Source organism: Rhinolophus sinicus, chromosome 17 (genome assembly GCF_057876585.1).
Source record: "Rhinolophus sinicus isolate RSI-liver-muscle chromosome 17, RSI-T2T, whole genome shotgun sequence".
Taxonomy (NCBI): domain Eukaryota; kingdom Metazoa; phylum Chordata; class Mammalia; order Chiroptera; family Rhinolophidae; genus Rhinolophus; species Rhinolophus sinicus.
In genome coordinates, this window is record NC_142517.1 from 15,348,770 (window position 1) to 15,365,249 (window position 16,480).

General features: G+C 37.0%; 1 protein-coding gene and 1 long non-coding RNA gene across 4 annotated transcripts in view; one reads left to right on the top strand and one right to left on the bottom strand.

Moving 5' to 3' along the window:
* Positions 1 to 16,480, bottom strand: part of LOC141570173 (uncharacterized) — a 403,207-nt gene that overhangs the window by 251,673 nt on the left and 135,054 nt on the right. The window lies entirely within an intron of this gene.
* The window catches only part of CYYR1 (cysteine and tyrosine rich 1), a 114,637-nt gene continuing 111,304 nt past the window's right edge, over positions 13,148 to 16,480 (top strand). The window contains exon 1 of one of the 2 annotated variants that reach the window (XM_019729871.3): positions 13,148 to 13,553. In XM_019729871.3, the coding sequence (XP_019585430.1) occupies positions 13,481 to 13,553 (73 nt within the window). In that variant the 5' untranslated portion in view covers positions 13,148 to 13,480. The remainder of the gene's footprint in view (positions 13,554 to 16,480) is intronic. The other variant, XM_019729870.3, reaches the window with a different exon arrangement.

A 16,480-nucleotide genomic window follows, 5' to 3' on the forward strand; every position in this document is an offset into this window, starting at 1 on the left:
TTTGAAAATAAAGGTCTGGAAAAAGATTCTAAACTAAAACTGAAAGCACTAATCCGATCTGGGAAATAGGGAAAAAACATTAGATCTATTTCAATTCCACAATGAACTCCTGGGTGGTTAGTAAATAAGCCTCTGTACCTTCCTAAGTTTGAACCAACTTTATAAAAGGGAAGTATTATTGAACCTCTGCTTACTTCTCACATTAAGAAGTGGAAATAGAAGACATGTGGTCATAGAGAAGTGGAAGATGGTTAATCTGCATTAAAGTGTATAACATCTGTTTTGTAATCAAGAGGGAACATATATGAGAAGCCTTGTATGCTTGCTGGACAATTAGAGAGCAGAGGCATTAACTCCAGTAGACAGAAGGCAAGATTTCCTCCTCGTTAAGTGTCCCATATTGAAGGTAGGTTGATCATTAGGTCTATATATGGAACATGGATTGCATGACATATTGTGAAGGCGAGTCCATGAGTCCACTAGAGCAGAATATCACTATGTTTGTAATACTGTAAAGGCTGCCTCCTCTCATTATTGGCATAATAGGTTATAGTGAGAATATAACTAAGGAGAATGAGTTTTGAAATCCTCTGACCTTAATGTTCGGATTCCATTGTTTATTAGCTGTGAGCTAGACACATCTGTAAACTCCTTTAATGTATAGTAATAAGAGTGGTACTTCACAGGGTTGCCAGCCTTTCTCTCTCTGGTATTAGGGAGGCAGCATTGGTCTGAGTCACTGTAAAAGACAGAGGCACAAGGACAACTCCAGGGGAAATCATGACAAATGTCTGGAGAGTCTAGTTAAGATATCATGAGCTTATGTATGTGAGAGGAACCCTGGGTACTGTGGGAGAGACCACTGGGGTACCCTTAGAGTTAAAAACCAGTCAGAAACTGGGGCAATGCTTCAGATCCTCTCAGTTGGAGGGCTTCATGGCTTAATTCTTGACCCTATTTTCTGCATATAGTCTCTCCTTGAATATTTTAATCCAGGTCCTTGCCCTTAAATATGCAGTCATATTAGACTTAGGGCCCACTCTACCCCACTATGACCTGATCTTAACTTGACTAATTACACCTGCAATGACCATATTTCCAAAAAACATTTACATTCGAAGGTACTGAGGGTTAGAACTTCAACATATCTTTTTGAGGGGCACAATTCAACTCATGCCACCATTAATATATTGATGAGTCCCAAATTTATACCTTTAGTTTTGATCCTGGGTGATCTCTCAATTGCTTCGTTGGCATTTCCACTTGGATATCTAAGTAGGCACCTTAATATGTGCAAAACTTATTACTGTCCCAAACCCTAACTCCAAACCTTTAGGTTCTCAGCCTTCTTCATCTCAGTAAATGGGGTTAACATCTGCCTCAATGTCCTATTTAAAATTTAACACTCATCTGTTCTTCCCCCCTTCCCCCCTGTATCATCTTCTACATATATTCCATCAACAGCATGTTTTGTTCTTCTCTCTCTATGATGGGAGGTGAATCATCCATTACTCTCATCTATTCTACCATCACACAGATCCAAATCACCATGGAGTATAAAAACAGCTTCCAAAATTCTCTCCTTGCTTATATCATTGTCTTTCAATAATCCATTTTCTATATAGCATTCAGAGTAAAATTTTAAAGCTACATGGCATTTCCTCTTCTTGAAACTCTGAAAGTCACTCTGCCATATTTAGAATGAATTTTGGACTTCTCATTATGGCCTACCAGAACTAAAAGGTTTGAGTCCAACACCACTGTCTCATATTACTACTCCCTCACTTATATTAGCCTAGGCATGCTTGGGATCACTGATTACAGAAACTGTCTTGTGTTCAAATTGTTCAGAGTCCACATTTGAAGTGCTCATGTGAGTAGGAGGGGAGATGGAGTGGAAAAGGATGGAGAGAAGAAGGAAAGTATAGCAACTAGCATTTCATGATTGCAGAGATCTGGAGCCCACCCACTTTTTTAAAGTCTTTTTTTTTAATAAGCTTCTTTTCTTTTTTATTATTATTAGTTTCAGGTGTACAAAACAACATAACGATTAGACATTTACAACCCTCATGAAGTGATAACCCCCCCTCCCCGAGTCTACTATGCCTTTGACATTGTACATTGCTATTAGAATACCATTGACTATATTCCCTAGTCTGTACTTTACATCTCATGAATATATATATATATATATATATATATATATATATACACACACACACACACACACATATATACATGTATATATGAAATTATAGTTGACATTCAACATTACTTTATATTAACTTCATGTGTTACAAAACAGTCACAGGGATGTGAAATACAGCATGGGGAATATAATCAATAATGTTGTAAAGACTATGTAGAGTGTCAGATGGGTACTTCTATGTATCCACCCACTTATATGTACCCACTTTAAACCAATCCTTCTCATTTCACTTCTGCTTCATACCACTGCCTTCCATGTTATCTATACCTGCAAATTTTGAGCATTACAATTGGATTACATTTTGCATATACTTAAGCTAAGGTGTCTTTGCCCTATGCCAGGTCAGGTACTTCTCCTCAACTCACTTTCTTCTAGCTTCCAAAATTCATAACTATCTCATGTCCACAGGTATCTTCTCTCTTATTTTCTTTTACCTTATGAATTGATAAAATTTTAATTCTTGATTACTGTTTAGTGAAGTTTGGGAAAGAGAGTAGATATACAGATGTAATCAATCTGTCTGGTTAATGAGAAGCATGTCTGGTATTAACTTGATTTCTCTGTTCCAACTCTTCCATTGTAACAAGTGGCAGAAAACCCATAGATTTGGGTCAAAGTAAAAACTACATCATCTGTATAAAAACAATGGATGGAGTGATAGTTGAGAGCATTATATCTCAATTTCAGCAATACTGACATTTGGTACTGGATAACTCTGTTGTGGGGGCTCTCCTGAGCATTGTAGGATGTTTAGCATCACCACCTGGTCACCCTCCCAGTCACAGAATGTCTCCAGATAGCATCAGATGTCCTGGGAGCAAAATTTCCCCTGCAGAGATCCACTGATTTAGAGAGAAATTGGAGTACTATTACCAGAGTAAAGAAGAAAAAATGACAAACCCACGAAAGATCCTCTACACCATAATTTAATCAACAAAAACTATGACTTGGAAAGCCTTGCGGCAAGACATGCCAATACTTTTGACCCTGAATTACTATATGATCTCAGGACAGGCAGGAAATGAGAGGAGCCAAGATGTCTCTGAGGAACTGGCAGTAGGATACTTTGATCTTTACACAAGGGTTTCACTATTTGTGGAGTTCAGGGTCTCTGCAGTTTCCAGTATTTCCTTCCTGTCTGCCAACCTGACATTATATATGTCATATATAAATGTATACTTCACACATATTCTTTGAACAAATGTTTATTTCCCACCCACAATATGTCAGGGACCATGGAGACACTGCGTATACAAAAATTATGTTATATTTAGGGCCCTGCCCTTCATGGTATTTATATTCAGGGGGACAAGTGATAGTAAATAGTAAACCCATCAATAAATAAGTTAGCTCAGGTGGTTATAAGTACTATATAAAAAATAAAAAAAGTGCAATGTGTTAGAAATGAAAGGTGAGCGGGCAGGGGGGAAGAAGCAAAGAAGACAAAATTAGACTGGGAAGTTAGGGAAGACCCACTAAATAGGTAACGTCTGACTCAAAACCCAAAAGACAATTAGAAGATATAATTAAATGTTTCCCATATGAAGACTTAGTAAGAGAACTTTAAAAGAAGGAAAACAGCCAGTTCCGTGTGTGTGTGTATGTGTGTGTACGTATGTGCTGTGGTCTAAATGACTGTGCCTTCCCAAGATTCATATGTTGAAATCCAACCCCCGTCAAAATGATGATATTAAAAGGTAGGGTCTTTGGGAGGTGATGAGGTTATGTGGAGGGAGCCTTAGAAAAGGGACCCTTATAAAAGAGACCCCATAGAGCTTTCTAGCCTCTGCCACCATGTAAGGATGCAGTGAAAAGTCAGCAGACTAGGAAGCGGGCTTATACCAGAGACTGAATCGGCCAGCACCTTGATTTTGGACCTCCCAGTCTCAAAAACAGTGAGAAATAAATTTCTGTTGTTTATAAGTCACCCAGTCTATGCTATTTTTTGTTATATTAGCCCAAATAGACTACAACAATATGTATACATTTATACATTTATATTAACTTTATATACATTTCAATTAACTCTTGCCCTACTTCTCACTTCTGTTTATTAGGCCAGCAAATGGCCGATTAGAGTTACTTGTTCTCTCCTACTATCACCCTCCTGTTTTCTCAGCTCCCACAATGGCCTGCCTTATTATTTGGTTAGTTCTGAATTTGAATTCATCTAATAGGCTGAACTTACCTTTTTGTTTTAAGTAATGCCATAAAATGCTTCCCGTCTAAGGACTGATTACTCTTGGATGGTGCCCTTTCTTATAATCTAATCAACAAGTTTGTGAAGGAAAAGGGTAAGTTAGTACCACAATACCAGTCTGCCGTTTCCCTTCAGCAAAATCCACAGTCAACCCAGTTTCTCTTCAAAGGGACTGGATAAGCAGGCTTCCTAACGGACATATCTCTTGAAGTCACCAGCTGGATCACTCTTGCCTATGTACTCAAGGTTATTCTACCCTTCAGCTCTGCTATCATTCATGTTCCATTTTTAATTTGTCATCCAGAGAAATTCCTGGAAGATATCAGAAAAGTCATCCTGGCAGTAGCAGAGGTTAAAAGCAAACAGATAAATATAGGTCTTCTTCACAACAGTGTCAGATTGAAACTGATTTTCCCTAGACACTGAAACGAACATGTTTTATGTTTCTTAGATCATATTCTCTGATGTGAATCATAAACTCACTTACTAAACCAAATTTTTTTGCATAACCATTTGAGCCAAATCATGTTTAAAGCTCTGGATAAGATATCCATGAACAGAATAGATGCAATCCTGACTTCAGGAGCTTACACTATAGTGGGGACAAACAATGGCTATTTACCTTACATCTGGGACTGTCCAGCACTCTTTGAGGACCCTTCCAGTGTCTTGAAAATTTTCCACCCATGCAGAACTGCCTCTCCAAGGAAGACACCAAAAACTCAACACCTCAGAATCTCTTGCAGCTAGATCACAACGTACAACTATGGCCCTTCCAATTTCCAATGACATGCATTGTTAAGAGATAAATACGGAAGATGCCACAAAAATGAAGACACAAACAGAATGTATTTTTCGTGAGAGTGCTTTGGTGTTGCAAAAAGTTATCTAGGCCAGAGAGGGACAGTAATAGGTATTTTGTAATAGTATTAGCTATATAAGTTATGGAGTCCTCAGTTACACAGCTTTATAGTACAATCTGGATTTGTTCTAGATTTGCGCCATCTAATATGGTAGCTAATATAGCCATATGCATCTCTTGGGCCCTCAGAATACAGTTAGTACTACTGATGAACTAAATTTTTAATTTAATTTAAATTAAAATCTTAAAACAGCTGCTTTATCCAGTTATTAGAGAACACTTAAGTATATTTGGAAAAACTTTGGTATGTATATCTACTTGTTCAACTGTACATTTTATTAAATTAAGATCTAAAATAAGTTTTTCTGATAGAAATTTAATGTCCAAATTGAGATGGCCAGTTAAGTGTAAAATACAGGATTCTGAAGACAATATAAAAAATAATGTAAAAATATCTCAATAATTGTTTAAATCGATTATATGCTATAATAATATTTTGGATTGATCAGGTAAATAAAATATATCTTTAAATAAATATGACTTTTTCCTTTTGCTTTTTTAACATGGCTGTGGAAAACTTTAAATTACATATGTGGCTCATGTGATATTTTTATTGGATAGCAATTTCCTAGATGAACGGTTCTCAAATTTTAATATGCATCAGAATTATCTGGAAGGCATATTAAACCAATTCAATGTTTTAATGGAAAATAACAGAGGGTGACCAAGGAAGGAATCTGGAGACATGACCTCTCAGGTGTCTGAAGATGAAGATTTGGGGAGAGGCCTGCTACAGAGAGATCGAATGGTATGAGCTAAGGTTCTGAGAGAAGAAAATGATTGGTATTTCTGAGAAGTTCTGGGAGGGCTTGTGGCCAGATCATAGTGAGGAAGGACAAAATCCTGGTAAGAAATCAGAAAGACAGATGGGAACCAAATTGTGCATGGCATTGTAGAACATGGTAAGAAATCTAAATTTTATTCAAAATGCAAAGGAAATACATGAAAGAATTTCAATCAGTGGAAGATGAGGACCTCATATCATCTCATTACTCAAGCTAATGCCTGGAAAACTGAATATGAGCAAAGTGGAAACCGGCTGAACAGTAAGACTATTGCAGCAATAAAGGAAGGGTTAAGAAAAATATGCTGAAACCATCTAACGGGATTCTAAGCAGCTACTGACAATAATAATTATAAAGATGGTACAAATATTGAAAATGTTTAGGATACCATGTTAACTGGGGGAAAAGTATATAAAATCCAACAGACATTATGCTTCAACTATGTAAAGTTATATACGTATACAAGAAAGACTGAATGAGAATACATCCTTTCTGTTTCAAAGAATAGTGAAAATATGGACATATTTCCTTGTCCAGAATTTAAATTAATATAATATTGCTTTAGAACAATATAAATTGGGAATTTTCTTTAGTTAATTAAAAGATTTATCTTGCCTATCCTCTTGTGAAATATTTTTATCAGCTCAGAAGATAAAATTGTTAATAGATAAGCCACATATGTATTTGTTTACCACTGCAGAGTGAATTTCAGTTTATTTTTTTAAATCAGAAGCATTCTGTAAGTTTTTCTAAATCAGTCTCTGTACTACAGCCACAAAGGAGATATTATCCACTTGAAGAATTCCTAATTCTATTAAAAATAAATGCATCAGGTCTCCAACCAGAACACAATGGTGGCCGTCTGATTTCAAATCTCCCTATATAATCTTTCACCAACAAAACAAATACAGTATCTCCTAACTAGTTGTGATTTGTATACTTACATGCTTACTGATTGCTACATGCTAATTGAATATCGTGCTACTCTACTGAATCATGCACCTAACAACAAAGAGACCTAAATGCATAACATGAAACTATCCAAATGTTATTATTGACCATGAATGCCTTTGTCACCTGAGAGTGGGAAAAGGCTTTCTAAACATAACTTCAAAGCCCATTGCATCGAGGCCAGGTCCAGCGAGCTGTGTCCTACCAGTGCCTGCAGCTGCTTCTAACAGCCATTAAACATTCAGAACCATACCTCTAAACTATAACATAGCTATAGTTATAAAAAATAGTAACAGTAAAACAATCCATCTTAGGATGGTTAAGATGATTAAATGGGATATTATACACGTAGAGATGATTTTGTAAACTGTAATAAAACCATTCATCATGCATGGCAGATTATTATTGTGTGACAAAGAATTGTGGGACAAAAAATTCTAAGACCAGTGGGACTTTGTATTTTTATCAAACTGCTCTTCCAAATCGCTTTACAGAAGGTTATTAGCCTCAAACCTTCCCACTCTTGCTTCTAGGTCTCACACTGGAGAGGTTCATGAAGCTTTATTGAAGCTCCGTGAAATGATTGCCACTGAGAAGGCTCATCAACAAGTGTTTTATCTCCTGTTTCTGATATGGCCAAAGGGGAAATCTTCAACTTCACCAAAACCAAAAGAGCGAGTAGTTTTGAATGACAATTTAGATTCTAGAGTTAAGGGTAGAAGCTCTGCTCTACAGTTACACTACCAGGGCACCACCCCCTGCTGGGTGATTTGAGGCAGATATTCATCCACGATGGGCCTCAGTGATTTTGCTCAGTCGTGGCTGACGATGATAGTATCCATTAGGATGCTCAGAGTGTTAATTAAAATTTTAAAATACTTGGAGATGTTGTTAGCACATAATAAGCATTCAATGCTTGTTTTATGCCCTGAATACCACATTTAAGCAATCTCCCTTTATCTTCTTTTTGTTTTTTTGTCTTTGCTTTCTTCTGTCTCCATTCATCTAACCTGTGACTATATGAGCACTTTCTTTTCTTAGCATCCACACATCTTTTAATGAACCTGAAGAGCAGACACAAGTGGAAGACTAAATGGGTATAAAATGTTTTTGTTTTATTTATTAATGAGTGACTAATTGCAAGAAGTTATGCTGATCTGTCTGACTATATACATAGCGGAATAAATTATTTGAAGAAAGAAAGTATAGGACGGGAGAACTCAAATGGAATTATCATCAAGCTCACACATGCTCTGTCACATCACAGTAAAATCTGATAGGTGTTCTCTTGGCCTGGGAACTTGCCCTGCCTCTTACTGACTTGGTAATTTGGCCTTAGTATTCTCATCTGCAAAACAGGGAGATTGACCTAGACAATATGTGAAGTCCTGTCCTATTCCAACCCTGTGGTTCTACATAAGACCATAGGTTAAAATTCCTCAGCTGTCATACATCACCTATATCTTTTTCATCATCTTTAAGCATGTAAAATGTCAGAACTATAATACAAGTGCATGCCAAATTACGCATGCTATAGTAATAAATGTCCATTGATGAACTTATATCTTAACATTTGAGAACTATGGCTGGAATGAAAATATCTCCAGAGGTGAAACCATTTCATTTTCAAAATGCAGCAGTATTTAAAAGCTTTCATATTTGTTGTTAGGAAAGAGCCACTCTAACTGGCATAGTCAGACTAAAAGATTTTACTTAAAAACTCATTTTTCTCATTATACAGCCGTGCAAGTTTATTGTAAAATATTGGGAAACTATAAACAAGAATAAGTACATATCTATGTATTTACTAAATTAAGATCTTAAGTAAGTAGTTTTGCTTCCTCCTTAGAGAGTCCATGAGTATTTTTCTGTATTTTTAAAATAGTCTCCCCAGACACAAGTTGAATGATAAAATAATATTGCAAAAGAAGGACCTGCCATCTCTTTAAAACTAGCATTTATTATAAGAGCCATATGGGAAAATTATGAAACAATTAGAATTCAAGCAGTCATAAAAATAGTTATTTTTAATGTTTGTATGTACTCTGACCCCCCCATCTATGCATTAGCTACAGCTTTAAAAAAATATCAACTGCCTTGAGGTATAATTTACATACACTAATCATACACATTTTAAGTGTACAGCTAAGTATACAGTTCCATGACTTTGACACATGTATACACCTGAGTAACGGCCATCATTATCAAGATACAGACCATTTCCATCACCCCCAAAAGTTCCCTCATAATCTTCTGTAATCAATTTCCTTTCCCTACCCCTTCCCCCAGACAATCATTAATCTGTTTTCTGTCACTATAGATTAATTTCACCTTTTCTAGAATTTCATATAAAGAAAATTACACAGTAATTTTTGGCTGGCTTCTTTGTTCAGCATATTGTTACAGAGGTTCATCTATGTTGTTGCACGTACCACAAATTTTATTTTATTGCCAAGTAGTGTTTCATTGTATGAACATAGCACAGTTTATTTATCCATGGGTTATTTCCGGTTTCCCTTTTCCGTTTCTCCTTTTAACTATACATCACAAGGACTTTTCCCATCACTTTAAAGTACTGAATGTTAATAAGGAGGCATGCATATGTATGCTATGTATGCATCCTAATTCATTTAACTGTTTTACTTCTTTTGGACATGTAAGCTCTTTATCATGATTTAAAATTATAATACAGACTGTTATAAGAATCATAATAGACTCAATTATTAATGGAATCTGAGTGAGGAATAGGATTCTTGGACTACAGTCTTTATCTTTCAAAAGTTTAGAAACATTTTCACTTTCTTTTAAATGCCAAGATTCCAAATGAGAAGTCTGATGCCTATCTGATTCTTTCTTCAGTAAACTTTTTTTTATTATATATGAAAATTTATGATTTGAAATTTATACTTGTTCAAATGGGTCTCTGGGATATGTACGCATGTATGCCTCTTTTTTATAAAGAAAGTTATTCTTAGAACTCACCATTTTAAATCTAAAAATCCAAATTTTATTATAGCTGAGAATTTTAAAAATAAACTTTGATATTTGTTTCTTCACTTTTGTTTCTTCTAAAACTGTTTTTAGCCTTCACATTATTTCACACGAGTTCTCCTCTGTGTCTTAGTGTTTTTTGTATCTTTAGTCATGATTTCTATTTCTTTGTATTTTTCCCTATGTTGTCAAATATGCTCTCTAGTTTATTTAACAGTCTAAGGTTTTTTTTTAAATCTGTGCCCATTCTATAATTTTCTGTGGTTTAAAAAAAATCTTAAATCAAGTTTTATTTTAATTTCCAGAAACTCTTTTATGCCCTCTCATGCTGTGTTCTTAAGATTTCTCATTTCATATATATTTGTGTGTACATGTATATACATATACATACTTTTTTTTTTCCTTCAAATGTACCACATTTCATTAAAAGGCTTGATATCTTTCTTTGCTTTTGGAAGTCAATTGAGTCAGCTTTCCTATGCACCTGAGTACTTTAAGTTGGAATGTTTTTGCAGTGGTGAACCAGTAGGCAAGCTTGCTCAGTCCTTCGGTTGAACAATATGAGGGAAAGTTTCTTTGGTATCAAAAGTAAGCTGGGAGAGGTTACTCTGACCAACAGAGCAGCTTTCTATTGGCATCCATGACCACAGCCACTCTCGTCCAGAGCTATGTGCAATGTGCAATAATTGTACAGGAGTACTCTCTCCTCCATTACCAGATACCTGCCCCCACCCCACCCCTTCTCACCCAGTCTTCTGCATACAGTTTCATTTGTAGAGGCAAACATCTTTCCATTCCAAGAATCCTCAATACCACTTTCTAGCTCTGCAAACATTGACTTGCACCTGTGCCTCCTTTTAGAACTCAAAATCCTGTATGTTTGAGACTTCCTCCAATTTCCAACCATTCTTCCAGTTATTTAGAAATTGTCCCCCACCCCCACCAGCAGAATGTTGAGATCAGGTTGAGAGTGACAGAACCTAGTGATGAAGTTTCTCAAAAAACATGGATTAAATGTTTGGATTTTAACCTATGGGCAACAAGAAGTCATTGTGTTTTAAGTAGGTAAATGAATGCGATTAAATCTAAATTTTAAGAAGAAATGTTTTAACTTCAGTCTAGAGAATATTCCTGGAGGCAGAGAGACTGGTTATAAGGGAGACACTAAGACCCTAGATTAGGGCAGAAATAGAGGATAAAATGCTAACACATTTGAGTGGTGTTTAGGTGTTCAGTCAGTGGAACTTGGTGATCAACTGTTGGAGATCAACTGTGGGAGACAAGGAGAAATTGACCAGAATTCTTGTTGGACTAGGTGGGCTTACACTGAGGCATAAATCACACTAGGGATCTCAGGTTACATTTATTTTGGAGGTAATATATTCCCATCCTCGTATGCCCATGCAGCAGCATATTTATAGGGATAAATTCCTAGAGGAGATCTAACTAAATTAAACTTCATGTGCATGTGAATTTTTATACCTATTGACATAGTGCTCTCCTTAAAAGTTGATTTTTTTCTCCTCCTTTGGCTGATGTGATACACAGAAAACGTTTCACTATCAATTTGATTTTGATTTTTTTATTTTTTTGAAGTAAGGATGAGCATCTTCTAAATGTTCAGAAGATTAGAAGACATAAATGTATCTGTTAATATCCCTGCTCAGTTTTCTATTTGTTGTCTTCTTTTCCTTCCTGATTTTTTAAGTTGCTTATATATTAAGAAGACCAGGCCTCTGTCTATCCTATGCATTGCAAATATCTTTGCCAGTTAAATGCTTGGCTTGTCATATACAGAAAGTATTCATTCTTATGGGCTCAATTTGTTCAATTTTTTTCTTTTACGGTTTCTGAGATATTTTTATAATGCTTAGAAAACATTCTCTATTCCGTCATTCTTTAAATGTCATCTCATTTTTTTATCCAATACTTTCATAATTGCATATTTAAACAAATATTTAATTCATATAGAATTTATTTTGATGAAAGGAAATAAAACTTCACAGATGCCTACTCATGGCCCCAGCACAATTCATTGAGTAACCCATTATTCCCTCCTTCCCTTTAAAATGATACATTTTTTTTAACCATAAATTAAACGTCTCTACATAGCTCTCTGTTTTTTTGTTTTTTTTGAGGGGGGAGGGTGAGGGGGCGGGATTCTCTATTCTGTTACATTGAGCCTATCTAGTCTAGTGTTAATCAAAACTTTCTAAATTATTGTGATATTATAATTTATTTAATATCTGTTGAAGCTTATCCCATTCGCTGTCGTTTTTTAATAGATATTCTTACATGTTTATTTTCTATGTAAACTTTAGAAACAGAATGGTTTGAAAAAAAATCATGTTGGTATTTTTGTTGAGTTCAGTTTAATTCCCAGATTTATAGGTTTTGGGAAACTTATCTTTATATTGTTTATTTATTATTTTTAGTCAACAGAAATCTATTTATTTATTTATGTCTTTTATTCCTTCATCCATATAACATAACTTTCTGATTTTTAATTGCGTGAAAGAAAACAATGGTTTTTTAGTCACTCATCTCTAGTTAAGAGCTCTATAGTTGATTCTCTTTGATTTTCCATGTATACACGAATATCATTTACAAATAATTTTGCCTCCAATTTTTATAATTTTATTTTCTTGCTCTTGTCTAACTGCATTGGCCAGTAACTCCATGACAGTGTTAAATAATAGTGATGATAGCTGTTCATTCTTGTTTTGTTTTTTCTGACTTTACTGAAATTTTGGGGGGTGTTTAACAAATAACAAACTTTGTATCAGCTTTCAGGAAGATGCCATGTACTGTATCTGTAATTTCCATTCCCCTGGGTTTCGTCACTGGCTTTCTTTGTCCAGTACCTTCCACCCTGAAAATTTCGTCTATTTGTTTACAGATAAAAAAGTAAGGTTCTTCTTCATCTATTGCTTCAAGACGGGGGGGAAAAAGAGTGAAGGGCAAGGTGAAAAAACAGCTTGCTAAACTCCATAGCAAAAGGTTAGAAAAAGTTCCTTCAGGAGAGGGACATGCTCCCAGGGATAGAGACGGAAAAGCTGCAGCGTGGGGAGGAGTCGGGGCCACCCCACCCCCAGCCCACGTCGGTGCCACCGGCAGAGATGAAATGTGAGCCCCGCGGTGGCCCAGGACTCAGGAACTGCCCCTTCATCCGCTGCACGAGCGCCACCGAGAGAGACAAAGAGACGGCGGCACCAGCACTGCCCGGGCTGCCGCCGGGGCTCCCCTCGCAGGCTTCCGGGGCAATGGCTTGGTCTCCGCGCGACCCCCCTCTCGGGAGCGCCGCTCTCTCCATCTGACCGCCTCCATCCCCTTCCCGTTCCGGGCTCTCCCTTCACTCGCAGCCCTGGCTCTAGTCTCTCTGTCCATCTGTCCTGGCGCGCAACCTCGAGCCACCGGCTTGGATGGATGCGCGGAAGCTGCCCGTGTGTCCAGGGGTCTTGCTTTCGAAGTTGGTCCTGCTCTTCGTCTACGCAGGTCAGTGACATTGGACGGCGGGAGCAGGGAAAAGGCTTGGGGCTGCGTTTGGGTCACATCCCGGACGATGCGGTTTGGGCGGGACTCACTAGGACCTTTGTGGCAGCGCCAAGATCGTGTGGTCCCGGCGGGGCAAGGAACCCTCGGCTCGATCTCCACACGGTTTTGTTTTGTTTCTCTCCTTTAACGTTTCCTTTTCCCTCTCTTTTCCTTTCTCTCTCCGCAAAGCAACGTGGAAACCTCAATCCCACATTTAGGGAATTAGCGTAAAATTTATCCAACCGTATCCAAGACTGAGGAATCTGGGCGAGAGGGCGAAAGCTAAGGAGTGTGAGGAAAGCGTTTTCACAAAACACCTGAAGTTCAGAGGTATCGCTGAAGTTTTCAAATAAACTAATGGGGGTAACTTTTCCATTTCAGTATAGGCTACTTACTGCCCTCCATCCCCACATTCTGAATATTCCGGTTGTTCCCTTTTGGAAATAAAAAGCCTTAGACCTTTGTTTTTGTTTTCTAGAAGATGATTCTCAAGTGTGGTAGACTGGGCAATGGGATGCTTTGAGGTCAAACGTAAGGTTTTTGAGAGACACAAATTCACCCAGAGTCTATCCGTTCTTTGATTTGGTTAAGCACATGTTTATAGATGCATGGTATCTCATTTCCTTTTTCCTAATTACTCTTAGTGAGAATTGCTAATAATTGATGCAGCAAAGCAGTTTTTTAGTTTTGTGCTTAATATGGAGCCAAATGATGTGGCCTCCCATTGATTACTCACTTATAAAGTTAATTACACATGTAGTTTTGCATCTGTTTCTTATTCACAAAACAAGCTAAAAAGCAAAGTTCTTTGCGAAATGTTTTCATGTCTCTAATTTCTTGTAACAAAAACTATAGGTTGGTACCCGTGACCTTGCAATGCTAAATTTATGTATAGTGCTGCTGTGATTTACCTTTTCATATTTGTAAAGATACTACAACTGAAGTGAAGACCTTCTTCAACATTGTTATCTGAACAGCGAAGGAACTGAGTTTCTCTTTCATCCTTGCCAGAAATGAGTCCCAATAACTTCTATAGAAATTTTCAATCTCTTTATTAAAATGCAAACTAGTGGTTTCTATAAGTTATTTTAAAGATATTGTATCATAGGGAAAATGCTAACGTTCAAATGCAGACATTCATAAAAGTGGGAAAAGTACTTCCTATTTAATGAGGAGAAGCCACATTCTGATCTGTTTATACTTATTCCTTTTACTTAAATCATACAAGGTTTTCAGCACTTGAGGGACTAACAGGATCAACTGCATTACTATTAGTTTTATGTTAAAATATCTTTAATAGTCTGTTTGAAGCAATGGTAATTCTTTCCACCTCCTCTGTTTCTCAAAAGAATACAAAAATAAGAAAATAGAACACAGCAAATAAAATTTTAATGCCCTTACTCAACCACACCATTGCACAACTTTTTCTTATTCTTTCGTCTGTTTTATCCCTTATGGTAAACAGAAAGTTTCTAATTTGCACACTTTTCCTAACCTTCCTCTTCATCCTCTAGTGCTAGGTACACAACCTCCCAGGGTTCAGGAAACCCACAAGGTTGGCCAGTGGCAAAGTTGGTTAGTTTAGAAAGTGTCTTCTCAATTCATTTCTTCTCTCTTTCCGCATCCCTCCTTGGTAAACTACAAAGTATGTCATCTCAAGCCAATAACACTAGACTGACCAATTGTCTTTGATAAGAAACTTACTGCCTCTGATTAAGAAATGTTTATCCAATGTGCTCTTTGGCATTAATTCCTGAACTCTATTTCAGAGGCCTTTTTATGCTCGCCATACTCATTCAACTAATATTTGCAAAGAGTGATATGGCGAGTGACCTATAGAACAGAGGACATGCTCTACATCTTATCTAGGAGATAAAGTAGGCCCATTATTCTCTCTATGTATAAAAGACTGTGTGGTAGGAGAGGTACAATCATGTGCCATAGGTGTTCGAAAGAGGGGACCTTATTGCTAGCTTAGGAATGTAAGATGATGGCTGTTTGCTCAGAGACTTACCAAACACCTGGCCCGTAAATGGCGCTCAGTAAATATTTGCTCAGAAAAATTGAATTGAGGAAAGCTTTTAAACTAGACCTTTGCAGAACATAGGAGATGGAATAAGACATAGTGTGAACAAAGGCAAAACCCAGGAGATGTCATGTATGAAAATAGATCATTCAGTTTGGTCGGAACTAAGAGATACAGTTGGAAAGGAGGAGTGGGGTGAAATGGGAGCACACTGCAGAAATAAAAATAGTTCAGACACCCTGATAAATGAATCACCAGCTTTTATGGGACAAAAACCTAAGTAGATGCACTGTCCATAACCTGAACTATTTTCCCCAAAGCAAGTGCATTGAATTCATGTTCCCTTTGTTAAGGAAATAAGAGCAAGGTTTTTATACCTGAAGCATCACATTGTGGAGTCACTTTGGGAAAGAGACTCAAGGAAGTGTTTATATTACTATCCTCTCCCACTGCAGGCCACAAAGACAGGATTTGGCCAAGGTTCTGCCTTCCTGGCCTCACCACTGACTTCTTTCCCCTCCCTTTCCTTCCCCTCTTATCCTTAGCTTACAAGAACCATTTGTGAGCCAAGTGCTTGGAGCCAGCTGCTCTTTTCCTGTACTACATACTCCTTGTGGTGGGGTCAGGGGCGGCAGGCTTCTTCCACATCATGCCTTTAATTCAAGTCATCGAAGAAAATCTGAACAGCCTAATTGTCAAGGATATTAACTTGAATATTACAAGTAATATTATTGATTTTCTGAAGATAGTTGGAATGTTTCATTCTTTTACAAGGGGAAAAACCCTCCTGTATCATCCAACCTCTGGTCTTCATAGAATTATACTCACAGAAACTGGAGAAAGCAACTACAACATCAAAATA